Source organism: Oryctolagus cuniculus, chromosome 11 (genome assembly GCF_051225735.1).
Source record: "Oryctolagus cuniculus isolate XC-2025 breed Fujian yellow rabbit chromosome 11, ASM5122573v1, whole genome shotgun sequence".
Lineage (NCBI taxonomy): Eukaryota > Metazoa > Chordata > Mammalia > Lagomorpha > Leporidae > Oryctolagus > Oryctolagus cuniculus.
Window position 1 is genome coordinate 24,786,851 of NC_142877.1, and position 25,672 is coordinate 24,812,522.

Here is a 25,672-nt window from a genome sequence, read left to right on the forward strand (position 1 = left end):
GCCAGCTCGAGATGTGCCCCTCCCCGGGGCGGGGGGCAGCTCTGCAGACGGGTGTCTGGGGAGTGGCTTGGCGAAACCCAGAAGTCTTAGAGCTGTGGCTGCCTTGTGAGTGACCTTAGACGCCTATGGTCAGGAAATCATTCTTTTTAGTAAATCTTCTTAAGCCAAATTGTTCGGGGGTTATTTATGGTAGCAGAAGATTTAGAAGTAACTTCCACGCCCACAGAGAGGCAGGGGATCTTGCTCACTTCCTTCTCGGTATTCCCGGGGCACTTCTGCTCAAGTCACCGACACCATCATCCCCACAATACAATTTCAAAGAAACAGAGCATTCACCTCCCAGAGGCCTCCTGCTAACCCGCGGGGCAGGGAGGGAGAAGGTGGGCAGCTCACAAGAATTCTGTCTGTATCCGCACGGCCTCGGGCGATACACTGCAGTCCTTGGAGGTGAGTCGGTCTCTGCCGTCTGAGCCCTTCTTCAGAGCCAGCTGCACGTGGATGTCTGACCTTATCTCGGTTGTGATGGTGTCGAGGATCAAGAAGCTATTGGGGAGGGGAGCGTAAGGCTGGGGGAGAGAACCTCGGCGCCTGCTGTGCCCCCACCTGCTTCTAGAATCAGGGTCCCCGTGCCTGCACTGAACCCTCTAAACCACTCCACTGAGAGCACGTCCTGTCAAATTTATTTTTATTTGAAAGGCAGAGTGGGAGAAAAAGAGTGAGGGAGGTTGGCTCCCCACTGGTTCAGTCCCCAAGAGCCTGCAACAGACAGGGCTGGTCCAGCCATTGCCAAACGCCAGGAGCTCCATCCGGGTCTCCCAGGTACGTGGAGGGACCCAAGTACTTGCAGCACCACCTGCCTCCCTGCACGCGCGTTAGCAGGAACCTGGGAGGCAAGCAGGGCGTGGACTCAAGCCAGACGCTCCAGTACGCCATGCAGGTGGCCCCACTGCCAAGCCACACAGCCACTCCTAGTCAGTCCTTCCTTTTCCAAAGGCTGGGCCGAGCCTACGAACAGGTTTGGCCTCTCCAGGTCATGTGTCTGGCCTGTGGCCAAGGCAGAGGGGCGTGCATTCGGGCTGTATAATGACACCCACTACCCCTGGCTGTGGGGACACTTAGGAAGGGAGAAGTCAGGTCTAAGGTACCCGGCAGAATGGGGCAGGAGGTGACAGCTATATGGGACCTTGGACAGTTCTCTCCTCAGCGTTTCCAACTCCATGGCCATGAGGCCTGGGCTTGAGACGGGAATGAAGGAGGATGATGAGGACCTGGCTGCACAGGGAGCGGGGGAGGCTGTGGAGAGCTGAGGGGCACCTGCCCTCCCTGGAAACACAGGCACAGACCACCCAGGAAACACCCGCGGCGACCTCCCAGCTGGGCTGCCAGAGCGCGTTCTGTGTTCTGGTCTTGAGCCATGCTCCATCACAGCTCGTGAAGTCCAAACAGATGGAAGCGGGCTCTCGGGGCACAAGAGCAGGGAGACCTGTGGACCGAGGGGCCTCCTCCCCGAGAGGGGCCCAGGTCTGAAGCAGCCAAGGTTCTGCAGGCTCCTAATTCTGCATGCAGGGTGCCCCAGGGCTGGAGAGGGCAAGGGGGTTGCCCCGGACCACACAAGACTGTTGCTGAGTTCACTATGGGTCTGACTGCTTCTCACAGCCCCGCCCGCCTGCGCCAGCCCCTCCCACCCGTACCACCCTGGGTGTTGCCCCGGCCTTGCGGCTTACTTACTTCACAATCATAGTGAAGGCCAGTGGGATGGTCAGGGTGACCTCCCTGCTCCCAGGCTTGCGGTCCAGGGACAGCTGAAGGAGGCGAGGCTCTTGCAGGAGCACCCTGGGTGGAGACAGCACACAGCAGGGGGAGGGTGTGGTTCTGGCTGCAGGTGGACCTCGCCCTGCTCCTTGTGGGGCAGAGCAGGTGCATTCACGATGCCACCTGCACAGTTCCCGTGGTTCCCACAAGGGGACACAGCCCTGAGCGAAAAGAAGCTCTCACCACCATGCATGTCCGCATGCTCCTGCCCAGCCCTTGCCTAGCACCAAGCAGACAGGAATAAACGGATACGCGAAAGAGCCAGATGGAGCTCTGGGCTCCTGGCTTTGGCCCGGCTCGACTCTGGCTGGTGTGGGCATTTGGGGAGTGAACCATGGATGGAAGAGCTCCCTCTCTCGTCCTTTCAAATAAATAAATATAAAATTTTTGAAATAATAAAAAAGAAAAAGACAGGGTCAGACAGCAGACAGAACAGGTATGAGGTCCTGAGGGTGGCACCTGTGTCTGAGCAGGGCCAGTGTGGCTGCTGGGCAGTGAGGGCAGAAGGGAACGGGGAGGTGGGAGGTCGCTGGGGCTGGATGGTGTGGAGCCTCGTTGGCCAATGGCCAGGACTTCGGGGTTGGCTCTGAGAGCAGTGAGAGGCCATCAGGAGGTGGGGGCAAAGGAGTTAAAGAATCTGCTCTGATTTTTTGTTTTAAGATTTAGTTATTTATTTGAAAGGCAGAGAGAGAGAGAGAGAGAGAGTTTCTATCCTCTGCTTTACTCCCAGTATAGCCGCAATGGCCGGCACTGGACCCGGCTTAACTCCACATGGGTGGCAGGGGTCCAAGCACTTGGGTCATCATCTGCTACTTACATTAGCAGGGAGCTGGGTCGGAAGTGGAGCAGCCAGGACTTGAACCAGCGCCCATATGGGATGCTGGCGTTGCAAGTGGCAGCTTTACCTGCTACGCCACAGCGCCAGCCCCCTGACTTACTTCTTAGATTCTTCTGGATGCTGGCAGAATGGAATGGAGGAGGGGGCCACCTGGGGCTTGAAGCAGGACGGTCCGGGGCTATAGGTCGGGGGGTGGGGGGAGCAATGGCGGGGGCTCGAGCCACAGGGGGCCTGGGTCTGTGTTGCAAGCAGAGTAGTTGATTTGCTGATAGGCTGGGTATGTGTTTGGGTAGAGAGAGAGAAAGAGGGAGATGGAGAGGAAGGAGAGAGACAGAGAGGATCCAAGGACAATGTCAAGATTTTTGGTCAGAGCCACTGTTGGGTGCCGTGCCCTTCGCTAAGATGCAGCGGGCTGGGGAGCAGCTGAGACAGGGGACGCAGGCCGAGTCGCGGAGGAGTTTCCGACACGCGAGCAAGACCAGGGACCCGGGTCTTCCACACCCACCCAGGGTCCGTCTTTTTTGTTTTTTGTGGTGTGTGTGTGTGTGTGTGTGTGTGTGTGTGTGTGTTTACAGGCAGAGTGGACAGTGAGAGAGAGAGACAGAGAGAAAGGTCTTCCTTTTTGAGGTTGGTTCACCCTCCAATGGCCGCCGCGGCCGGCACACCGCGCTGATCCGATGGCAGGAGCCAGGTGCTTCTCCTGGTCTCCCATGGGGTGCAGGGCCCAAGCACTTGGGCCATCCTCCACTGCACTCCCTGGCCACAGCAGAGAGCTGGCCTGGAAGAGGGGCAACCGGGACAGAATCCGGCGCCCCAACCGGGACTAGAACCCGGTGTGCCGGCGCCGCTAGGGGGAGGATTATCCTAGTGAGCCGCGGCGCCGGCCCCGGCGGTCTGTCTAACGTATGACATCGCCTCTGTTGATGACCACATGATTGTCACTGCTATTTCTGCTGTTTTGTTGCCTTCGCTGGGACTGGGGAGCGGTGCTGAGCACGTGCACGCTGCAGCCGAGGGGCAGAGGTCGGGGTTCCCATTTACCAGGGGCAAGGGTGAGGCCGAGAGAGCGGAAGAGGTTGGCGTGCTTGGAGCTGCGGGTCTCTTCCCAGGCTAGGGCACCGAGTACCTCTGTGTCCCCTGCAGCACCGCCCCAGTTTCCTGTCTCTCCCTGGGGTGGGAATTTCTCCCAGCCAGGGGGTCTCAGGCCATCGGAGCTGGAAGGGCCCTCAGCTGAGGGTCTCTGCGAAGTCAGGAAGCACGGAGCGAGCCCGGCAGCCCCCTGCCCAGCCCTCCAGGCCACTCACTCGGCATCTCTGTTATCCCTGTGTGGGTGAACGGGGATTGCCCAGAAAGTCAATGTGTATTTGAAGAAGTTGCCCAGCAGAGTCGGCAGGTCTCCCGTCTGCAGCCTGGTGAGCAGGCCCTCCTGGAGCAGTCCTTGAGCCAGAGCTGCAGAGAAGGCAGGGACCCCCAGACCCCAGTCAGACCCCCAGATCCCAGTCAGACCCCCAGACGCCCGAGACCCCCCAGGTGCAGGCTTGACCTCTGGGCACGCCCCACCCACGCATTTGTTCTTCGTGCCTCTCTTCTTTCTGGCCTGTTTGGTGCTGGGCCAAGTTCTAGGGTCGATCATCCAGCAAATGTTGGGAGGGGTCTGCAGTGTGCCAGGGCTGGGCCAGAGCTGGGCGTGCCCTGGGGAGGGCAGATGGAGACCCCTGCTCCCCTGGCGCTGCAGCCTGGTAGGGATGGGGGTGACAGATGGTAACACCGTGAGGAAGGGGACGTGCAGGATCGGGACTGCTTCCAAGTCTCCAGTGGCCAGTCAGGTGCGCACTGGCCAATCAGAGAGGGCACTGGTCAAGGCTATGGGCTCTGCAGGCTGGGCGAGGTGTCACCCTTAGGTTTTGCTTGGTGGGGAGGTTGGGGTCCTGGGGGCGAGGCTGGGGAGGTCAGGGCAGGCCTTTCCACTCAGGTGAGCCATGAGCAGGGCCTGGCCGGGAAGGAGGCAGCCTTGGTGAGGGCGAGAGTGCTCCAGGCAGAGGGGACCGCAAAGGCACATGCTTGACGCGTTGGCGAGGCTGCTGGGGCAAGATGGGAGTGGGCGCGGGTGGCGAGACAGGTGCGCGGGGCGGGGGCCTGTGCGTGCGGGCCCCTTGATGGTGACCCTTAGGTGAAGCAGGGCAAGGAGACAGGAAAGCGGGGAGGCCGGGGAAAGAGAACTACATGGAGCCCCGCCCGGGACAGTGAATGATTGGCAGGGTGAACCGTGTCCTGGGCACCAGGCTTGTGAGAACAGAAGCGGCCCTGGCTCCTGGCCCGGCCTTCGAGGGCAGTCCTAGGGGCTGTGACCGGCCAGGCCTGGCCCGAGGCAGGGCGGTCTCACCGTCAGTGAGCTGGGGAGAAAATGCAGGCGGGTCTCCTTGAGCAGACGCCAAGGCCAGCAGGCCGCAGGGGAGCAGGAGGGCGGAGACCACCAGCATCTTGGGCCCCTGCGGGGGAGCAGGAGAGAGACAGGTCTTCCAGAGCTTGGGTGCAGCGGCCACAGGGCTCACTTCATTTCACCTACACCCATTTTACAGACAGGGCCGCGAGGTGCAAGAGGGGACGTGCTTTTTCCTCCCGTACAGAGCAAAAAAGGGAGGGTCCCTGAGTTGAATCACTTGCCCCAGGCTGCACCACCCAGATTCACGCCCTGGAGAGCCGGCCATGCGGGCTTTTGCCATGTGGCTCCCGCTTTCCCGGCAGGGCTGCTCCCTACACAGGGAGAGGCTGTGGAGCGTCAGGAACACGAGTGGCCTCTCCCTGCAGGCCACTCTGGCTGGAGGCCTCTGACTTCAATAAATCTTGCTTAAAAAAAAAAAAAAAAAAGGAAGTCTCTGAAGCCCTTGCCCTCCCACCAGCTGCGGGGCTGTGGGATGTGGGCCCCTGTCTTCACCACGTGCCCATGTTGTGCGGGCTGCACGCTGCCCATCTGAACACGAGCACACGTGGAATTTGCCACGGCTTCAGGGACAGACAGGTCTGGGCTGGGGTCCCCGCTCTGCTGCCTGCCTGCTGGGGAAACTGGGCCACCTGGGTCTGTGGAGCCCCGGCTCCCTCACCAGGGAGCTGCAGGTGCCGCAGCCTCACCCCTGCCTCTCAGCTTCTTCCTAGGCACTTAGCACAGCACCCTTGCAGTGGTCAGTTTTCCACATGCACTTAGCACAGCACCCTTTGTGTGTGGCCAATTGCTATCATGTTACTGAATCTTATTTGCTAATTCTAAGGATTCATCTTTGTGAGTTGGCAGGGAAGGGCCCTCTAGGAGCAGGAGCAAAGCCAAAACAGCTCTCCTTGAGTCAAAAATAAGTCTAGGCCACAGGTGTCTTCCTTCCTGTCTGGGAAAAGATTCAGAGTCTCGGCAATTTTTCTCACAATGTCCAGCACCTAAAAAAAAATTACAAGGCATGAATGCTTAAAAAAAAAAAAAAAAAAAAAAAAAGACCGGGGCCGGTGCTGTGGTGCAGTGGGTTAACACCCTGGCCTGAAGTGCTGGCATCCCATATGGGTGCCAGTTCGAGACCTGGTTGCTCCACTCCTGATCCAGCTCTCTGCTGTGGCCTGGGAAAGCAGTAGAAGATGGCCCAAGTCCTTGGGCCCCTGCACCCATGTGGGAGATCTGGAAGAAGCTCCTGGCTCCTGGCTTCGGATCTGTGCAGCTCCAGCCATTGCGGCCAATTGGAGAGTGAACCATCAGATGGAGGATCTCTCTCTCTCTCTCTCTCTCTCTCTCTCTGCTTCTTCTTTCTCTGTGTAACTCTAATTTTCAAATAAATAAATATTTAAAGAAAAAAAGGCCAATGAACGGAGACCAACAGACTCAGATATATAATAATATAGTGGACCCAGCGGCTTAAAATTCAAATACTGGGCAGACAGCCGGGCAAGCTAAACCCACAGAGTGTAATAAGGAGGCACAAGCCCTTTGGTGTCTTGGGGCACTACCTATGGGGGACCCCAGGTAACCAGGGTCAGTTTAGGGCCACTCTGAGAGTCTGCATGAAGATACAGGGGTTTGGGGATGGGAGAGGAGCGTGGAGGACTCACGTGGACTAACTCCTACTCCCCACGTCCGTTTTGCAGGCAGGAAATCGAGGCTCAGTGCAGAGTGAGGCCAGAATCCCACTCTCTGCCTTCTAGCTGTGTGTACTGAACTCTATCCTGCGTTCACAGGTCACTCTGCGTATCCAACAATGAAAGGCAATTCTGGACTCCTAATCCTTCCCTGGTCCCGACACTGCCCTGGGTAGAAGGCAACTAGCGGAGCCAGGAGGGGAGAAGGTCACCAGGGAAGCCTTTGGACGCTGACCCCTGGGGACACACAAAGCCCTGGGGACAGCCCCGCCCTCTGAGACAAGCGCCGACACAGCAAGGGAACGGAAGCCGGGGGTGGGGGGCTTGCACGTTCCCCCCTCCTTCTTTATAGAATCCTTTCACATCTGCGAACAGAAATGTGCCTCACAAAGAACCCGTCATCCCCAAGTTCTTTGCAATCAGGCCCGGCCCAGGAGAACCAAGTGGAGTCGTTCTGAACAGCTCCTTAAAGAGCCTGACCCAGCTAGGGGGGTTACGCTTTTGTGCTCCTCACCTGTACCTTCCAGATTAGATATAAGACATGATGGATGGAGCTCAGCAACAATTTTCTTAGCATGAGGATGAAAGCCACAGCCCAGGGGTGGCAGAGGGACAAGCTGGCAGGATCCACAGCTCACCTGTGGATTTCTCATCATGTCAAAGCTGTCGTTTTTGATGTTTTGCCCTAGAACCAAACCAACTCCTAACAGACCGTGTTTGTCAAGAGTAGAGTTTGACTCAACATCTGATGGAAAGGGAGGCTGGAGTGAGATTGTCGGGTGTCTGTGCCTACCTGGCTGTCTCTGGTGTCCTGTGGGTTGCTCCAGTCCGCTGCTTGGATGCTGATGGGCTGTGCGACCAGGTGAGCTTTATAAATGCTGAGTGATCTCCCCAGGGGGCAGATGTGGCCCTGCTGATGGGGAGCCGGGGAGCTGAGGAAACATCCTCCATGACCGCATGTCCAGCTGGTGCCTCCAGATCAAACAGCCCTGCCTGGAGGGCCCGGGGCAGGTCAACAACGTGTGTGAGGCTGTCCCTGGCGCGCATCAGGAGTTGGCGAGGCAGGCAGTGTGTGGCGCACGCCAGAAGGGCCGTGGGTGCAGCTCTCGCACCCACCACCTTGCCCTGAGCCCATTTCCTCATCCATACAGCTGAGTGGGGGCCCGGGGGCTCTGAGTGGGACGCCACGGCCGGCTGACCTTGGCCATGGCTCCGCTTCCCCTTCTGCAGCAACAGTAGCCTCAATGGGCATCGTTTTCCAAGAGCTGAGCGAGTCCCCGTGCCCGTGCCGTAGGAGTGAGTCCGAGCTCTACCTTACAGAGGAGAAACCAAGACTTAGAGAGGACACTTTCTGCCGAGGTCCCGGTGCTAAGTCTGCAGCAGCATCGCACGTGGTTCTGGTTCTGCCTTGTGCCGCAGCTGGGGCCAGCCAAGAGGGGACAGAGCGTCCTCCCGGGTGGGGCTGGCTGTCCCCTTGTCTCACGGAGGCTGTCAGGGGCCCATGGCACCTGCTGTCTGTCATGGGCTCCCACTCCAGCAGGAGAGCAGTGCTGGCCTTGCCCCAGGCCGGGGGACTCCCAGGGGATCTTGGCTGGTGAGGAAGTTGTGAGTACTCTGCCCGCCCCCCTCCCCAGACCCCGAGTCTGGGATTAGGGCCTCATTGCAAGGTTTCAGGGGCTGCCCTGGCCCTCCCAGCCCCCACCCCTGCCCCATGCCACAGGAAGCCCCCTTCCACCCTTTCCCCCTTGTGACACTGCAGGGTCTTGGGAGCAGAGAGCAAGCCTTCACCAGACAGCGACTGCTGCCGCCTTGGGCTTGGATTCTCTGCCTCCACACTGTGACAGGGAAGTTTCTAGCACTTGTAAGTTGCCCCGTCTAAGGATCTTGGTATAGCAACAGAAACAGACTGAGACAGCACGGATTTCAGATGTCTCAAACAATGCATGCTCACATGGGGCTAGTGTGGCGCAGCCGGTTAATCCACCATCTGCAACGCCGGCATCCCATGTGAGTGCAGGTTCGAGTCCCGGCTGCTCCACTTCTGATCCAGCTTCCTGTTACCGAGCCTCGGAAAGCAGCAGAAGATGCCCCAAGGGCGTGGGCCCCTGCACCCACATGGGAGACCCGGAGAAGCTCCTGGCTCCTGGCTTCGATTGAAGGAAAAAACAGCCCTGGACCGGGCAGAGACGGGACAGGCGCGTCGCTGCGGTCAGCAACAGGTCTCTCTGTGGCGCGCTCTGAAGGGACAGCGGGGACAGCTGAGTGCTGTGCTTTTCTGGGCAGAGACTGGGCAGTGCCAGAGAAGCTCTCACCAATCAGCCCCAAACGCAGCCTGAGCCCACTGCCGCCCACTCACTGTTCCCCTGCAGTGCCCGGCTCCCTGCTGCCTCAGGGCCTTTGCTCAAGCTGCCCTGATGGCCCCCCTGGAAGACAGCGAAGGCCTTGCAAATCCAAGTTCAGTATGAATGAACGGGAGGGAGTGTGTGTGCGGTGCCCAAGATGCACCGGTCCCCGCCTTCCTGGTGGTGCACACACGGCAGGCAGGGAGGCGAGCCCCTGACCTCCACGGGGAAGGTCTGCACTGGGCTCTCAGCTCTGGCTTCAGCCTGGTTGCAGGCCTTCGGGGAGTGCCCCAGCGGAGAGGAGCGCTCTGTGTGTCCATCTCCCCCTTAGAACATGCAGTGAATGGTTTGCTCCAGGCTCGCCTGCACACCCACCCAGCGGAAGTGAGTCTGTCTTGGAGCCCAGAGCCCGACACTGGCCACTGGCCAGCCCTTGTTCTGAGGTCTGGCGTCTGCCTCTGCCGGGGCAGCCCTCAGGGGCACGCCTGCCCCCTGATGCTGTCTCCCCAGCTCACCTCGCCTCGTTTCCCCTGCTGCAAGCCCTGCGACACTGAGCCCCAGCACCCAGCCTGCAGACCCAGGGCCACGCCCACTACTGTGGCCTGACTTCGCGCCCCGATGTTCGCTGCCTCCCACGTATGTGGTGCTGGAAGGCTCCTCTCGCTCGGTCCGGGAGCGCGTGGATGTCCGGACAGTTCCGGGCCAGCCACCAGCACCTCACTGCACGCTCCCTCCTTGTCCTCCCCTTGTCCTCGTGCAGAGCCGGCCGAGGGAGCCAGCAGGGGAGGCCGAAAGGGCAGGTGGATCAAGGGCTCGATGAAGTGGAAGGGCAGGCTCGCAGCCTCCCCCATAGAAGGCTCTTGTGCTGCTGTTTTTTAACATAAGCTTGATTGTTTTAAGGGCAGTATTGGGTTCACAAGCACAGTACAGAGACTTCCCATATGCCCCCGGGCCTCCCCACCCTCCCCTGTCAGCACCGCTCTCCAGTGTGCTGCATCTGCCACAGCCGGCAAGGCCCTGTGGGTGCCTCATGGTCACCGACGGGCGGGGCTCACACACCGGCTCTCTCGCGGCACCCAGGCTGTGGGTGTGATGACACGCGTCTGCCGCTGCTGTGGGTGCCAGCGCGCTTCCCTGCAGCACCCACCTTCCATGCCCCTGCTCGTCCCTCCTGTGCCCACCCCTGCAGCCACTGATCTGCACCAGCCCCATAGCTGAGCCTCCCACACAATGCCACGTGGCTGCACTTGCTGGCTTCCCGAGGGCCGCTTGCACGAGCTGACGAGCGCTCACAGCCCTTCCGGTCTCCTCGGCTGGCTGGCACCTGCTTCTCAGCACCGAATAACACCCCCTCATCCACGTGTCCATGGTGTGCCACCCACTTGATGGCTCCTGAGCTTTCACAGTTATGAACACAGCTGTACGTCCACGGCAGGCTTCAGCTTGGACATACTTTTTTTTAAAAAAAGATTTATTTTTTTGAAAGGCAGAGTTACAGAGAGGCAGAAGCAGAGAGAGAGAGAGAGAGAGAAAGAGAGAGAGAGGTCTTCCATCCACTGTTTCACTCTCCAGATGGCCGCAATGGCCATAGCTGTGCCAATTCAAAGCCAGGAGCCAGGAGCTTCTTCCGGGTCTTCCACGCAGGTGCAGGGGCCCAGGACTTGAGCCATCTTCTATTGCTTTCCCAGACCATAGCAGAGAGCCGGATCAGAAGTTGGGCAGCTGGGACTAGAATTGGTGACCATTTGGGTTGTGGGCACATTAGGCAGCAGCTTTACTGGCTACACCAGAGTACTGGCCCCTTGGGCATAATTTTTTAAAATGTATTTATTTATTTGAAAGGTGCTTACAGAGAGAGGGAGAGACGAAGACGGAGACTGACCAATCTTCCACCTGCTGGTTCACTCCTCAAATGGCCACAATGACCAGGGCCGGGCCAGGTCAAAGCCTGGAACCTGGACCTTTATCTTGGTCTCCCACGTGGGTGCAGGGGCCCAAGCACTTGGGCCATCTTCTGCTGCTGTCTCAGGCATACTAGCAGGGAGCTGGATCAGAAGTGGAGCAGCCGGGACTCGAACCTTTGCCATCTGGGATGTGGGCATCACAGGCGGCAGTTTTACCTGCTGCGCCACAGCGCCGGTCCCTGGACATAAATGTTGACTCATGAGGGCAGATAGCGAGACCTGCGACTGTGGGGCCATAAGGCTGCTGGCCAGCTTGCTCGCGGTGGCGACAGCCAAGGCCACAGCTTCCAGAGCTGCTCAGCCGCTCCCCGTGCAGCCGCACCGCAGGCCTCCGGTTGACAGACCGGGCTGGAGGGGGCAGTTAGCAGCCCAGCAATGGCCGCGCTGGCTCTGCCCTGCTGCAGACAGGGACCAAAGAGAAGCACTCGCTCCCTCTTCTGAAACAGAGCGAGGGCTCGCTCCTCCCCGCACCGCTGTCTCCCTCCTGGTTGAGTGGGTGCAGGCCCGGGGCCCTCTGCTCTGCCCCCTCCCCGGCCTGGTCTGGGGGCCCCCAGGTGGCCAGGGGGCCACGAGGGAGCCGTGGGAAGGGCTCCTCTGGCCAGCCGTCTCTCGGGAGCATCCGTTCCCCAGACGCCACCTATCTCCAGGTCCAGGGCTCACCTCCCCTTCCCCAGCGACCTCTCTGCGGCTGCATTTCGCATCTCTCAGCTGCCCAACCTCTGCCTTTGTCTCCTTCTAGACACCTGATTCATCCCTGACCTGGCACACAGCCTGAAACTGCCCAGTGGGAGGGCCTCTCCCCAGCTCTGAAACCCGCTGTGGCTCCCTAGTGCCTCACCCGATGGTCCTGTGTGCAGTCTACAGGTCGGCCAGTCAACGCCGCCACTGGCCCGCCTTTCCCCTCTCACTCTGTCCAAGCGGAGACAGACATCTCTACAGATCTCTATACCTACAGCTATCTATATCTATATCTGTATCTGTATCTGTATCGAGGGAAACCTCTGTGTTCATTTCTTTGATGGCAAATATTGATAAACGGAATCCACACAAGTGGAAGCTCTCTAGGGCCTCGTTTTTCGAGAGCTGCCAAACGGAAAGACCTCTGGACCTGTGGGCTCAGCAGCTCCATCCTCTCGTCCCCAGGGAGATGTTCAAGGTCCTGCTCTCCACTTGGTCCCGCACCCGCAGGCGGCGGCAGCCTCGCCTGATTCCCACCCCAGCCTTTGGTCACTTCTGCCTGGAATGCTCTCCTCTCCCTTCCCTGACGACCTTCAGTCTTGTCAGTTCAATCAGTGCCTTCTCCAGGAAGCCCTCCGTGACCGCACCCACTTCCACGTTGAGTCGGAAGCCCCACCTCTGGGCTGTTCTCTGCACTTGCCAGCCTCGCTGTCGGCCACTCTGTACCAGGAGGCTGTGTGCCTTTGCCGTGGCAGGAGCAGGTCCAGCGCCCATGGCAGGCTGGCGCCGAGCAGAGAACATTCTGGCCAAGCTGAGCTCCAGCCATCCACGACCCAGCCCTGCTTGGCGAGATCCACGGCCACCTTCCCAAGAACACAGAGAAATGAGAGTCGCCCCTAACAGAGGCGCTGGTCAAGTTTCCGTGTCTCCTTTCAGGCTGTTTTTCCAATCTGCTTTTTGCAATGCTGTGACTCCAACCAAACTCAATTCTAAAATCTGTATTTTCACCCGGCTGGAAACCACAAGCATTTATCTCTTTCTCTCTCTTGAATGCTCAGAAAACAGTCTATTGAATCCCTGTTACAACTGATTCCCTAATTGGGCACCTTTGGCCTTTCCAACGGAATGGACTTCATTTCACGGCCATGCAGAGTAAATATTGAAAATAAAAGTGTCCATTTACTGACAAAGATACGGTGAAATACGAACGCTCCGCCACTGTTATGTCAACACCGAGATCCGGCGCGCTCCGGGCTCCAGGCGCAGAGCTAACAATCCACGCCCCGCTCCCCGGCCTGAGCTGTTATTGCGCAACCAGCAGAGGGAGCACGTGAACCCGTTTCACCAGAGAGGCCCTGGGGACTGCCCGCGCGGCACTGGGTGCCCCAGCCTCCGCAGGACTTGGTGTCCTTCCTTCCCACACAGCCCCTAGCGTCGCCCTCTTCCCCAAGACTCTTCATGGGTGGCACTGCCTCCCGGAAGCCCTCATCTAACCCCTGCGGTCTGGCCAGAGAGGGCCAACAGCCAGAACTGGTCATGGGAGCATCGGCTCGTGCAGGCAGCCACAGCCTCACTTCCGGGTCAGTGGCCAGTGCAGCCAGGGGGCCTTGCTCTGCCGGCTCCCTGGGCACCACCACGGGCGCCCTGCTGTGCCGGGCATCTGGGCCTGGTTGGCAGAACCCCAGGCAGGACTCCCCTGGTCCCCAGTCCTGCAGGGGGCATAGCTTGCAGGTTCCCCCAGGTCGCCACTCCAAGCAGACGCCTGGCTGGTCCAGGTAGTGGCAGGCGAGGGCATCCACTCATTCCTCATTGGCCAGGGCCTGCGCTTTGCCCACCCCTTCCCTGGGCTCGGGGGCGTGCGCGGATTAGGAAAGCGAGACTCCCACAGGTTCCGAGCGACAGCGGAACACGCAGTTGGAACTCAGGGCTACCTGGCTCTAAAAGCAGAGCATCTCCCTGTCCCTCCAAAGAGCTGGGGCAGTCGCCGCCCACTTCTCAGAACACACAATAGCACAGCGAGGGTTTCCTGCCTGAGAGAGCTCAGGGCTCCCTGCAGGTGCACCCAGCGGGCCTGGCCTGGCTGCTGCATCCCACCCATGGCCGAGGGTGTGGGCTTCCCAGGACCTCCTGGGATTCCTTGTGCGTCATTACCAGGCAGACCTGCAGGGACCCCTGTCTGCTAGAAAGCGGCTTTGGGGCACAGCTCCCTGCCGGTGAGGGAGGGCAGCGGGCAGACCATGCAGAGCCGGAGGACCCCAAGGACGCCCCTACCAGCCCCCACTTCCTGGAACTCATTTTCATTGTATCTGGAAGGTAGAGAGACAGAGACATGGATGGGGAGAGAGAGAGGTTTTCTACCTGCTGGTTCCTGCCTAAACGGCCACAGTAGCCAGGGCTGGGCCAGGAGCCCGGAGCTCAGTCCGGATCCCCCACAGGGGCCCCCAGCATTGGAACATCCTTAGCGTAGTCCTGGAGGAGAACCACACTGACCCTACAGACAGGGGCTGCTGGGTTTCTGCGGCTGCGCAGCAGAGAGTGGCCTTAGGAGTGGCTGCCCGGAGGAGGCCCTGCCTCGGCCCCTCCCCACTGCCCCCACGCTCACTGTCGAAGAAAGGCCTTGGAGGTGGGGCATCTTTCACAGATGGCTCCTTCCATAGCCCCTGTCTCGGTGTGGAACATTGACGTCAGAGGTCAGGCGGCCCTGGGGTGCACAGCCCAGCCTCTGCGTGTGCTCCTAGACGATGGTCTTTTTGAAACGTTTCACGGCAGGACCCCGCTAACCCTTAGCTCGTTGCGCACAAGCAAGGTAAGTGTGAATTTTAGACCTGATCCAGGGCACCACGCTTAGGGTGGGGGGATAGTCCACAGGGGGCTTTTGAGTCACCAGTCTGTCTAATCCTGCCTTCTACCACCCCACCCTTCCCTGTCTTGCTCCCCGATGTAGCTCCAGTTATACCACAGGCCTGCCTGGCTCAGTGTTTGTATAAGCAGAGGTGGTTTCTGCTCCCCCAGAGCTCACGTGCGCCCGGGCTGTTACCATGGAGCATGAGCTGGAGTGCCACCAAGGGCAGCCCGGCATCCCTCCCTGTGATGACAGAGGTGGGGGCAGGCCACACTCTAGAGGGAGGGGCGTGGCCCAGGAAGGTGCATGCGTCCAGCAAGGTGTCCCCTCCTGCCCAGAAATGACGCTCCCCCAAGGAGAGACCTGGCAGAGCAGGCAGTTCTGAAATGAGGCGGGATATGCTCTGGTGGCCCTGCTTGCCGGGGTGCTGGCCTGGGCCCCCAGGGGAGCAGGGTCCTCGCGGCTGCATGTGGCACTGTCCCGTGCTCACAGGTACCCCCCCCCCCCGCCGGCATACACATCTGGTGTAGCCGGTGCAAAGGTGTGTTAGAGTCTGAAAAAGCCCACTGCCCGAGGGACGACTCCAAGAGACTTTTCTCTCATGCAACCAGCAAAGGGTTAAAGATTTATTGATTATCCAGCATGCTGGGGCTGTCTGATCATACATGAACAGAGCAGCCCCGAATAACCAAAGGTTAGGGTTTATAAAGGCAAAAACTGCAAAACCGGGAAGGGGGGAATACATGGTTGCTATGCACGGTTGCTAAAATCAAGAGAGTACATAAAATCAAAAGAGAATATATGGTTACTGGGGTCAACATAACCCAAAACCTAAGTGAAATTAATATTTATCATAATCTTGACAATACCATTTACAATATTACAATTAGCAATTAGGACTTGACATTAATGTAAGACACAGACAAATCACATCTTTATTATTAGCCCAGGTAACCCAGGTGCAACCTTTCTACTTTTAAGTTTGAGCAATCATGCTAGGGGGGTTTTGTGCGTTGCCAAGGGTGATGTAGTGCACTGCTATTGTCCGACTATTTGAGATCATAGTTTCAGACCAGAGTCTCACGGTGGGGGGGTGCTTTCTCAGAATGGAGTCTCAAGTGCTCCAAAATGGAGTCCCTACTGTCAAGGTGCTACTTCACTCTGTCTTATTTTTACAGCTGTACCAGGAAGGTTTAAACCTGTAAGCTTAAGCTTAACTTTTTACACCCGCACACATACAATTTTAACTCTTCAGGTGCTGTGATGCGCATCTCCACATGGAGGCAGAGCAGCCTGGAGCCCGTGGGGGGCCGCGGGAGCAGAGCAGTGCGAGGAGAGGCTGGGTTTGCAGGCCAGAGCGGTGACTCATGTGTGTTCATATAGTTTAAATGTCTGCTCCCCCCTTTCCGGTGCTGTTTGCCGTGTTGCAGGGCTTGGACGAGCCTTCGTCAATCCAAGGGGTGAAGCCATATGCCGGCCAGCAGAAAGAGGACACGGTGTCTCAGGCTGCTTTCTTCTTTCCGGCTCACTAGGCTAATCCTTCGCCTTGCGGCGCCGGTACACCGGGTTCTAGTTCCGGTCAGGGCACCGGATTCTGTCCCGGTTGCCCCTCTTCCAGGCCAGCTCTCTGCTGTGGCCTGGGAAGGCAGTGGAGGATGGCCCAAGTGCTTGGGCCCTGCACCCCATGGGAGACCAGGAGAAGCACCTGGCTCCTGGCTTCGGATCAGTGCGGTGCGCCAGCCGCGGCGGCCATTGGAGGGTGAACCAACGGCAAAGGAAGACCTTTCTCTCTGTCTCTCTTTCTCACTGTCCACTCTGCCTGTCAAAAAACAAAAAAATTTTAAAAAAGGATTTATTTATTTATCTGAAAGGCAGAGATCCAGAGAGAGAGAGAGAGAGAAGGAGGAGAGGGAGAGAAGAGAGAGATCTTCCATCTGCTGGTTCATTCCCCTAATGGTTGCAACAGCTAGAGCTTGGTCAGACAGAAGCCAGAAGCCAGGAACTCCATTAGGGTCTCCCACATGAGTGGCAGGAGCCCAAGTACTTGCGCCTCCCCTGCTGTCTCCCAGGGTCTGCGTTAGGAAGCTGGAATGGGGAGCGGAGGCAGGACTGGAACCAGGGCTCCAACATGAGCTGGAGGTGTGTCCCAAGCAGTGCCTGAACTACGTTGCCAAATGGCCACCCCTCCACACCAGCTTCCTAAACAGGGGCGTCCAACTCCAGCAGCCCAGACTGGGGCCTCTGAAGTGCTGGAGACCCCGCTGCCCAGCGCTGTTGGAGGACTCACCCTGACCGTGGGCAGCACCAGTGGCCTTGACTGTGACCTCAGAATGAATGTACACAGGTGAGCAGGGCACACCCAGAGCACGGGAGCCGCCCGGGTTCTGCTCTGCACGTGGGCTGTGGGCATCCCTCGGGGTGGGTCGCTGTCTGTCAGATAGGTGGACAAAAGCCTGAGGGTCTCCAGTGTGCAGATCTGGAAACCGCAGCCCGAGGTCACCGGGGTGGTGACAGAGCCAGGGCTCTGACGTTTGCCACCACCCCCTGGCTACTCTGCAGGCCTCCAGTGGAGGGGCGCTCCGGCCCTCCCCTGGGATACGGCTCTGGGGCCTGGAGAAGGAGCCAGGAGCAGGGAGCAGGTGCGCAGCTAGGGATCCAGGACGCGGGGTGGGCTGACACAGGGGTGGGCAGACGCTGGAGAGACTGAGGACAGACAGAGCTGGGGAGGGCAGGGCAGGCTTTGCCCTGGAGGCCTGAGGAGGCCATGTGCATTCACACCAGGCACCTGGGCGGGAGTGTGGCTTCCCGAAACTGCTCCAAATGCGTGCGTGTCTGTGTGTCCCTGGCGCGTCATTCTGTGCATGTCGAAGGGTGCGTGTGGCTGCTGTGGGCTTACACGCGTGCCCACGTGGTCTCTGCGGGAGACGTCTGCTCCCTGTGTGTGTCTGCAGAGTTCTCATCTAGACAGAGCCCCTGGGAAGTCAGCTCTCACTTCTTTTAAAAAAAGATTTATTTTATTTAAATTTGAAAAGCAGAGTGACAAAGGGAGAGAGAGAGTGAGAGAGAGCTGCCATCTGCTGGTTCATTCTCCAAATGACAGCAACAGCCCACGCTGGGCCAGGCTGAAGCCAGGAGCCTGGAGCTCCATCCAGGTGTCCCACTGGGGTGGCAGGGACCCAAGGACTTGGGCCATCTGCTGCCTTCAAAGGCACATCAGCGGGAAGCTGGGATGGAAGTGAATTTGGGATGGCAGCGTCACAGGCGGTGGCATCACGTTAGCACCGAGCCACCCCGACAGCCTTCCCCTGCGCTAACCGGCCTCGTGGCCAGCGAGCGAGCTGTGGGTGGGAGATGACCACACACCCATCCAGCCCCACGCCGCCCATCGCAGCGCGCAGTCCATACTTCTCGCCTGCAATCTGCACCGACCTCACGAGCTGTGTGACCAGAATCGCACACAGAAGTGGGGCCGTGTGACCTCCAAGGCCAGGCCGTGAGAATCAGCAGCTTTCGCTCTCACCACCCTATTATTATTATTATTATTATTATTATTATTATTATCATCAAGCAGTCATCGGGAGCAGCCCTGTGACTCCCTGGCCGAGCGCCCCAGCAGGGCTCTGAGTCGGCTCTGAGGCCAGCTCGGTGTCCCGGCCAACACCACGGCTGGCAGAACCTCACACATATTTTCTCTCACTGACATCTGAAAAGCAGCCTCAGGAACTAGCATTTTAACTGCACCCATTGTACAGATGCGGATAGCTGAGCCCACGGCTACACAGCAATATAATTAACAACCTAAATGAGAGGGATCCCTTTATGGCAAGCCCTGCGATGCCAGGTTTCGGTGTGAAAAGATGAAGATCCCATCCCCCACATCTCTGGCCTACAAGGCTTTATGGAAGAGATTTATTAAACTTTTTTAAAAGAAGTGACTGTGGAAGAAAAGAGGGAAAGTAAAAGGAATTCATTCCACAAGGCTAGCATGGCTTACCTAGCCCCAGGGTAGCACAAGGAAAGAAAGTTAAATAGTAGTTTAAGAATTTGCTGAGATCCTTACATAATTAGCTAATAAACATACAGTACATTATTAAAAATGGGTTTATTCTAGAAATACTAAGATGGCTCAAAGCAGCATGGCCTGCAGATGGATTAAAATCCTAAATAAGAAAGGCAAAAGTATAAAGCTCTTAGAGAACACAAAGCAGGCTATCACCTGGTGGGGCGAGGCCTCAAGATTCTCCCAACACAGCCATGAACTAGCAGTGACTTAGAAGACATTGTCTCTCCACCAACACAGGGCAGGGCAATCAGGGAGAAATGCAGGGGCCCCCAGCCCTGCCTGGGCAGACCAACCAGGCACAGATGGAAATACTGGAGGCAAAGGCAAAGGGCATCTGCATTGAGTACGTGCGTGCTCTCGTGCCGCCATGCCCCCGGCAGTGCAGCAGCACTTAGCTGGAGCAGGCGAGAGAAGCCATCTGGAGACGATTTTGAATCTTCAGGAGGATTGTGTAGGTTGCCCGCAAAGACTTCGCCGTTTTTTAAGAGACGTGAGCACCTGCAGAGTTTTGCACTTACAGGGGCCGGGGTCCTGGAGCCAATTCCCACAGGACCCAAGGGCTGAATGGAATGGCAGTGATTTAAGTGATTCTGATGCTAAGAATATATTGATACTCAAATCAAAGAGGATGAAAAATAAAATAGGAGAGCAAACTGAAAATGGATAACAGGGAATTCAAAGGGATCATGGGGCCAGCATTGCTGCCCCACTTCTGATCCAGCTCTCTGCTGTGGCCTGGGAAAGCAGTAGAAGATGGCCCAAGTCCTTGGGCCCCTGCACCCATGTAGGAGACCTGGAAGAAGCTCCTGGCTCCTGGCTCCTGGCTTCGGATTGGCCCAGCTCTGGCCATTGTGGCCATCTGAGGAGTGAATCAACACATGGAAGACCTCTCTCTCTCTCTCTCTCTCTCTCTCTGCCTCTGTCTCTGTCTCTAACTCTGCCTTTCAAATAAATAAATAAATCTTAAAAAAAGAAAAAAGCAAAAGAGTTGAAATGGTCAAAACATTTCGATGAGATGCTCAGAGTTCCCACTAAGCAGACGGGGTCAGGCTAAGACGTTAGCTGTCTCTCAGCTACACATGAGATTGGCAAAAAGTAAGAAGACGGTGGTACAGGCTGAGTCATGTCCCTGTCTCTCCCCGGTGTGACTGGAGTTGGAGACAGGGCCTTCAGGGAGGTCATTAAGGTTAAATGAGGTCATAGGAGCGGACCCTCATCTGATGGCTAGCACTGGTGCCCACAGGGAGAGGAGGAGACACAGGGACCTCTTTCTCCGGGTACACAGAGGCCAGGCGGTGTAGGGGAGTGTTGAGAGCACAGCCGTCTGTCAGCCAGCAAGGAGGCCCCACCAGAAACAAATCTGCAGGCACCTTGACCTTGACCTTGGTCCTTCAACCTCCAGAACTGTGAGCAAATAAGTGTCTGCCACTGAAGCCCCCAGCCTGTGACCTCTTGCCAGGGCAGCCAGAGCAGGCTGATGTGGACAGACCCTCCCCAGCATTGAGGAAGAGGGGCCGCAGGTGTGGGCCACGGGTAGCCGGGCACGGCCATTCTGGAGAGGATTCTGGCAGTTTGGGCTGAATGGAGTTTATTCTGCCCACAGCCCTGCCCTCGTCCTTCTGAGTAGATCCCAGAGGAATTCTCCCACAGACTGTGACATGGACACGGCAAAGGTGTTCATCTCAGCACAGTTTACAGCAGCGAGAGTAGGGATGGCCTCGGTGTCCAGCTCTAGGGGAGGTGACCGGAGGTGCACGCAGCTTAAGGAAGTCTCTGCTCCGGCTGAAGCAGCGTAGATGTCAACGGCAGTGTTGAGAGAAAACATTCAGAACCAGGATGAGAGGCACACGGCATCGCTCAATGCACCACACGCACGCATCCAACACATGCAGCGACCGCGCAGTGGGAGAGGGACCAGGAATACAGGGGGGAGTCGCACAAATAAAGCAGAGGAGGGGCCTCGCGGGGATGCAGGCTTGTGACCATGATGATGCGCTATGCGGTGACATAGTTAACCCCGATGTTTTGCACTTGAGGTCCAAGAAAGGAAAGAAGAAAAGGGGCAAAGTGACCGAGCACAGTCACCCAGCAGGTCGGGGGTGGGAGCCCAGAGGATACCGTACCTTCCCCACCCACCCGACCGACAGCAGGCAGACAGGGCTGTGCTTACTTCTTGCCAGGGTGGATCTGCTGTCTGTGTGGGCCTTGGCCAGGCCAGGCCACGGCTGCATACGCAGGGCCGAGGGCCAGGCCAGCAATCCAAGGAGGAAGAGGGGCCTCCAGAGCATACGCATCTCGGGTTCCGGCACCTGCAGGTGTTGAGAAGGGTCAGACTGGGCCTGGGCAGTTGGCTGTGAGGGTAGCCACCTGGAAAGGTGGGCTCATGGTTTTCTGCAGGAAGATGACACCAGAGTTAGCCCCCGGCATGCTGTGTGAAGCCGCGACTGGCTCTGGCAGCTGCCACCAGGGTTTGCCCATGAGCAGCAGGTGGAACTGTGGGCGGGGGAGGCAGGGCTCCAGGGGGCGGTCTTGTTGCTTGGAGACACTGAGCAGGGCCCACTGTTGGGTCATCCAGCAGGTCCTGGTGACTCTGGTAAATGGATGAATGAACAAATGAGTGAGGACGGCTAACCCTAGGCTCTCCAATTGGCCTAGGACTTTCTGAAGGGCAAGCTCAACCTCAATCCCTACGACGATGCTTGCTTGGCAGGAACCGAGGGCTAATGAATGGTGGTTGAGGGACTGCAGGGATGAGTGAGTGAGGGTGGCTGAGCCCGGGATTCCCACCAAACGAGGAGCTCCCGGAGGTCCAGGCGTGTGGCTACGGAATCATCACGTCTCCGGCGTCTCCGTGTTGGCCGCGGGGCAGGTACGCATCCGTGTTTGTTGATAACACAAGTGTGTGAAGGAAAGGTGGAGGGTGGACGGATCTTTCTGATAAGATTTAGAGGGGAACAGAGGTGCCTGAAGCCCTGGTTCGCCCTGGAGTTCTGGGCTTGGGGGTCAGAGGGAATTCACTCCAAGACCCTGTCCTTACCGGCTTGAGAGCGGCTCTGCGAACCACCCCGTTGTCCCAGCCCCAGCCTTGGCATCACCCTGGGCTCCCCTTCCCTCATCTCCCACAGCCCATCTGTCAGAAAACCCACAGCGGCTTCCAGAGTCTGACCACGCCCACCAGCTCCTCGGCCACCACCGCTGCGGCCTGAGTGACCGGCAGGTGCCCAGCTTCTGCACTTGCCTCCTTTGCACACGGCAGCCCAAGCCGTCCCTCTGCGTTCCCCATCGTGCATAGAAAAGCGGCTCAACCCCAGCCGTGCCCCCCGGGGGCCCCAGCCCTCCCCCACCCCGGGACCTCACCTCCCACCTCTGGCTTCCACACCAGCTCCACTGCAGCCGCGCAGGCTGGAGTCTGGACTCTTCAATGCCACCGCTGTGCTCTGAGACAAAGGCCTCTGTCCCTGTCCTGTGCCGCTTCCTGGGCTTGAGGGGATGCGCAGGGTCCCTCTTGGGCAAGGGCCAGGACAACGCCCTCTGCTTTTGTAAGAGCCCGCGCTGGCGCCCAGCTTCAGGGTGTTGGTTTTCCGTCATTTCAGGTCCTTTCTCAGGGTTCATGACCCCTCGGGGATGTTTGTAGAATCTCAGTTTCTTCCAGATGCGCCTCGCGAGCCTTCCTGGTGTTGTGTAACCGCTTGGAATTTGTTAGTTTTTGTCAATAAAACTGGAAAAGAGTGGGCACGGCCAGGAGCACAGGGCTGTTGTCCTTGGCCTTGGACGTCTGGGCACAGAGGTGGGCGCAGCCGTGGGTCCCGCCTCATCTCAGGCCCCAGAGCTGAACGGAAGGACGGTACGGAGGGGGTAGATGGGCAGGGGGCTGCGTGCCCATTCAGAACGATGAGGCAGCTGTGCTCAGGGGGCAAGCGTCGGGTCTGCAGCCAAGGACGTGTGCAGCCCGGTGGCTCACGGATCAGGGCTTGGGTCCGCCTCGTCTCTTCTTCCTCTCTCTCTCTTTTTTTCTTAAGATTTATTTATTTGAGAGGTAGAGTTACAGACAGAGAATAAGAGACAGAGAGAAAGAGCTCCCATCTGCTGGTTCACTCCCCAAATGGCCACAATGGCCGGAGTTCTTCCGGGTCTCCCACACAGGTGCAGGGGCCCAAGAACTTGGGCCATCTTCTGTTGCTTTCCCAGATACATTAGCAGAGAGCTGGACTCAAACCAGTACCCATATAGGATGCCAGCACCACAGGCAGAGGCTTACCTTACCATACAATAGCGCTGGCCTTTATTTTTTTTTTTGAAGATTAACTTATGGCCGGTGCCACGGCTCAATAGGCTAATCCTCTGCCTTGCGGCGCTGGCACACCGGGTTCTAGTCCCAGTCAGGGCACCGGGTTCTGTCCTGGTTGCCCCTCTTTCAGTCCAGCTCTCTGCTGTGGCCTGAGAGTGCAGTGGAGGATGGCCCAAGTGCTTGGGCCCTGCACCAGCATGGGAGACCAGGAGAAGCACCTGGCTCCTGGCTTTGGATCAGCACGGTGCACCAGCCACAGCATGTGCCAGCCATTGTGGCCATTGGAGAAAAAGATTAACTTATTTATTTGGAAAGCAGAGGTGCACTGGAGGGAGGGAGGAGAGAGAGAGAGAGATCTTCCACGGGCTGAATCCCCCCCCCCCCCCATGGCTGCAATGGCTGGGCTTGGCCAGGCTGAAGCCAGGAGCCTGGAGCTCCATCCTGGTCTCCCACGTTGGGGAGAGGGGCCCAAGCCCTTGGGCCATCTTCGGCTGCCTTCTTGGTGGAGTCAGTTCCCCGGGTGGGTGAGAGAACAGTGCAGACCCCAGAGCTGCAGTGAGGGAGCCAGGCCCGGTCAGAGCTCACAAATCATGGTGTTCTGCTCCCCCGCGTCTTTGTCATCAATCTGAGCCTCTGCCCCGCTTCCCTCTCCCAGCCAGCTTCCCCCAGAACTGGCTTTTCCTTTTCGGGGCATTTTGGAAAGGCGATGCAAACTTTGGTTTGTCTTCATGAAAAAGGCAGATGATGAGACGATGCTGCTCATAGTCCTGGGGTCCCGTGGACCCCCTGAGCCCTGCCCTTTGGCACCACAGGGCAACTGTGGCCTTCTGGGTAACTGGCTCTCAAGGAGTCTGGCTTGGGCGAAGCCAATCGATTTATCCACTCATGCAACCTGTGTTCACTGAGAGCCGGCCAGGTCCCAGCCCAGGCATCTGGCTCTCCAGGCATTTAGGTGCAGCGAGGGGTCGGCACACTCAAAAGAAAGATCCAGTCGGGGAGCTCCAGACAAGCACGGTGTGCACTTGGGAGCCCACTTGAGAGCAGGGCTGGGGAGGGGCTCCCCGGAAGCCGACATCTGCACCCAGTGCGGGCAAGCAGGTGTGCCGGGCAGAGGGAACCGGAAAGGCCTCACTGGGCTGGGGACTAAAGGAAGACAGGTTAGGCTGGATCCACCAGGTGAGAGGTCGGTGCCCTGAGGCCCTGCTCGGCTCTGCGGGCGGCCCAGCAGGTTGGGCACACAGGCGCCCCTGGTGGCTGGCACCGGGGGCTCCATGGCTGCTCCAGCCCCTCCCCCGGACCACCACCCCTGACTCCTCCAGTGGAGGGGGCGAAGCCTCACTCTGACTCCAGGGCGGGCGCTGCATGCAGCGATAGCGCCCACTGGGGGTGGCGCAAGGGGTTCAGTCCAAGTGTGGGGAGCAGAGGCCCGTTATTCATTTAGATCACTCCTGGCTTCCGTTACGTATTCCTATGGTTATTTTTCATTTTTCGCACACCTTGGCTTCCTCTCTGCTTCCTACCGGTTTCTCAGAGGGGCCACATCTTTCTTTGTCCCTCCTCTCTCAGTTTTTGGATCCCAGCCCTCCTTTTACCAATTTTTGGTGATACGTGTCACCCCAAATTTGTTCATTTTGCTTTAAGTGATCCTAAATTCTTTTTTTAAAAAAATATTTATTTATTTATTTGAGAGGCAGAGCTACAGGCAGAGAAAGGGGGAGACAGAGAGAGAGAGAGAGGTTTTCCATCTGCTGGCTCACTCCCCAAATGCCTGCAATGGCAGGAGCTGAGCTGATCCGAAGCCAGGAGCCAGGAGCTTCCTCAGGGTCTCCCACATGGGTTCAGGGGCTCAAGCACCTGGGCCATCCTCCACTGCTTTCCCAGGCCATAACAGAGAGCTGGATTGGAAGTAGAGCAGCCGGGACTCAAATTGGCTCTCATATGGGATGTCAGCACTGCAGGTGGTGGCTTTACCCACCACGCCAGAGCACCGGCCCCTAATCCTAAATTCTTATAGTTGCTGAAAATGGCTGTGAAGTTCCATTTCTGCATCTGGATCTGGGGATTGGGGAACTGTCCTTAGCAGGGGTCGTGTGAGTGGAGAGGGATGTCCCCCTCCTGCTGTGCAGTGTGTAGCACTGTGGGACTTGCATCTCTATGTGGGACCATGGTGTGTTTTTTTTTTTTTTTTGACAGGCAGAGTGGACAGTGAGAGTGGACAGTTGGTTCACCCTCCAATAGCCACTGCAGCCAGCGAGCTGTGGCCGGTGCACCGCGCTGATCCAAAGCCAGGAGCCACGTGCTTCTCCTGGTCTCCCATGGGGTGCAGGGCCCAAGCACTTGGGCCAGCCTCCACTGCACTCCCGGGCCACAGCAGAGAGCTGGCCTGGAAGAGGAGCAACCGGGACAGAATCCGGCGCCCCGACCGGAACTAGAACCTGGGGTGCCGGCACCGCAGGCGGAGGATTAGCCTATTGAGCCGCGGCGCTGGCCTTGGGGACCATAGGTTTTACTGGGCATTTCCTTGGGCCCAACAGCAATCAGCACAGAAAAAACCCCTGTGTTTACTGAACCGGCATTCCAGGCCACAGATAATGAGGAACTGAAGAGAGATTTTGCAGGGTGCTGAGAGCTATGAAGGAAATGAGATGGAACAGTGAGAAGCTGCCTGGTGGGGAGCGGGGAAGGAGGGGCCCCTTTACAAAGGTTGGGCGTGGAGCTTTGCAGGTGTTGAT

The 25,672-nt window shown here is 58.0% G+C and overlaps 1 protein-coding gene and 1 long non-coding RNA gene across 2 annotated transcripts; both read right to left on the reverse strand.

Annotated features, from left to right (window-relative positions):
* Window positions 1-389: 389 nt before the first annotated feature.
* On the reverse strand, window positions 390-5,130 carry LOC138844257 (latherin-like). Its single transcript, XM_070051562.2, has 5 exons — window positions 5,034-5,130; window positions 3,955-4,099; window positions 2,751-2,828; window positions 1,729-1,833; window positions 390-543 (listed from the first exon to the last, which is right to left on the reverse strand). The coding sequence occupies exons 1-5, from the start codon at window positions 5,128-5,130 to the stop codon at window positions 390-392; spliced, it is 579 nt and encodes a 192-aa protein (XP_069907663.2).
* Window positions 5,131-15,304: 10,174 nt separating this feature from the next.
* LOC149123378 (uncharacterized) lies at window positions 15,305-22,123 on the reverse strand. Its single transcript, XR_016215877.1, has 3 exons — window positions 22,010-22,123; window positions 20,823-20,961; window positions 15,305-16,408 (listed from the first exon to the last, which is right to left on the reverse strand). It is a non-coding gene; the product is annotated as an uncharacterized LOC149123378 (long non-coding RNA).
* Window positions 22,124-25,672: the final 3,549 nt, after the last annotated feature.

Bases quoted from the DNA above. Each gene is read 5' to 3' on its own strand.
- LOC138844257 (XM_070051562.2), bottom strand. From the start codon at position 5,130: ATGCTGGTGGTCTCCGCCCTCCTGCTCCCCTGCGGCCTGCTGGCCTTG. The intron at 4,100-5,033 runs GTGAGACCGCCC...CCTTCTCTGCAG, and splicing joins TTCTCCCCAGCTCACTGACG to CTCTGGCTCAAGGACTGCTC. The intron at 1,834-2,750 runs GTAAGTCAGGGG...GTCTCCACCCAG, and splicing joins CATCCAGAAGAATCTAAGAA to GGTGCTCCTGCAAGAGCCTC.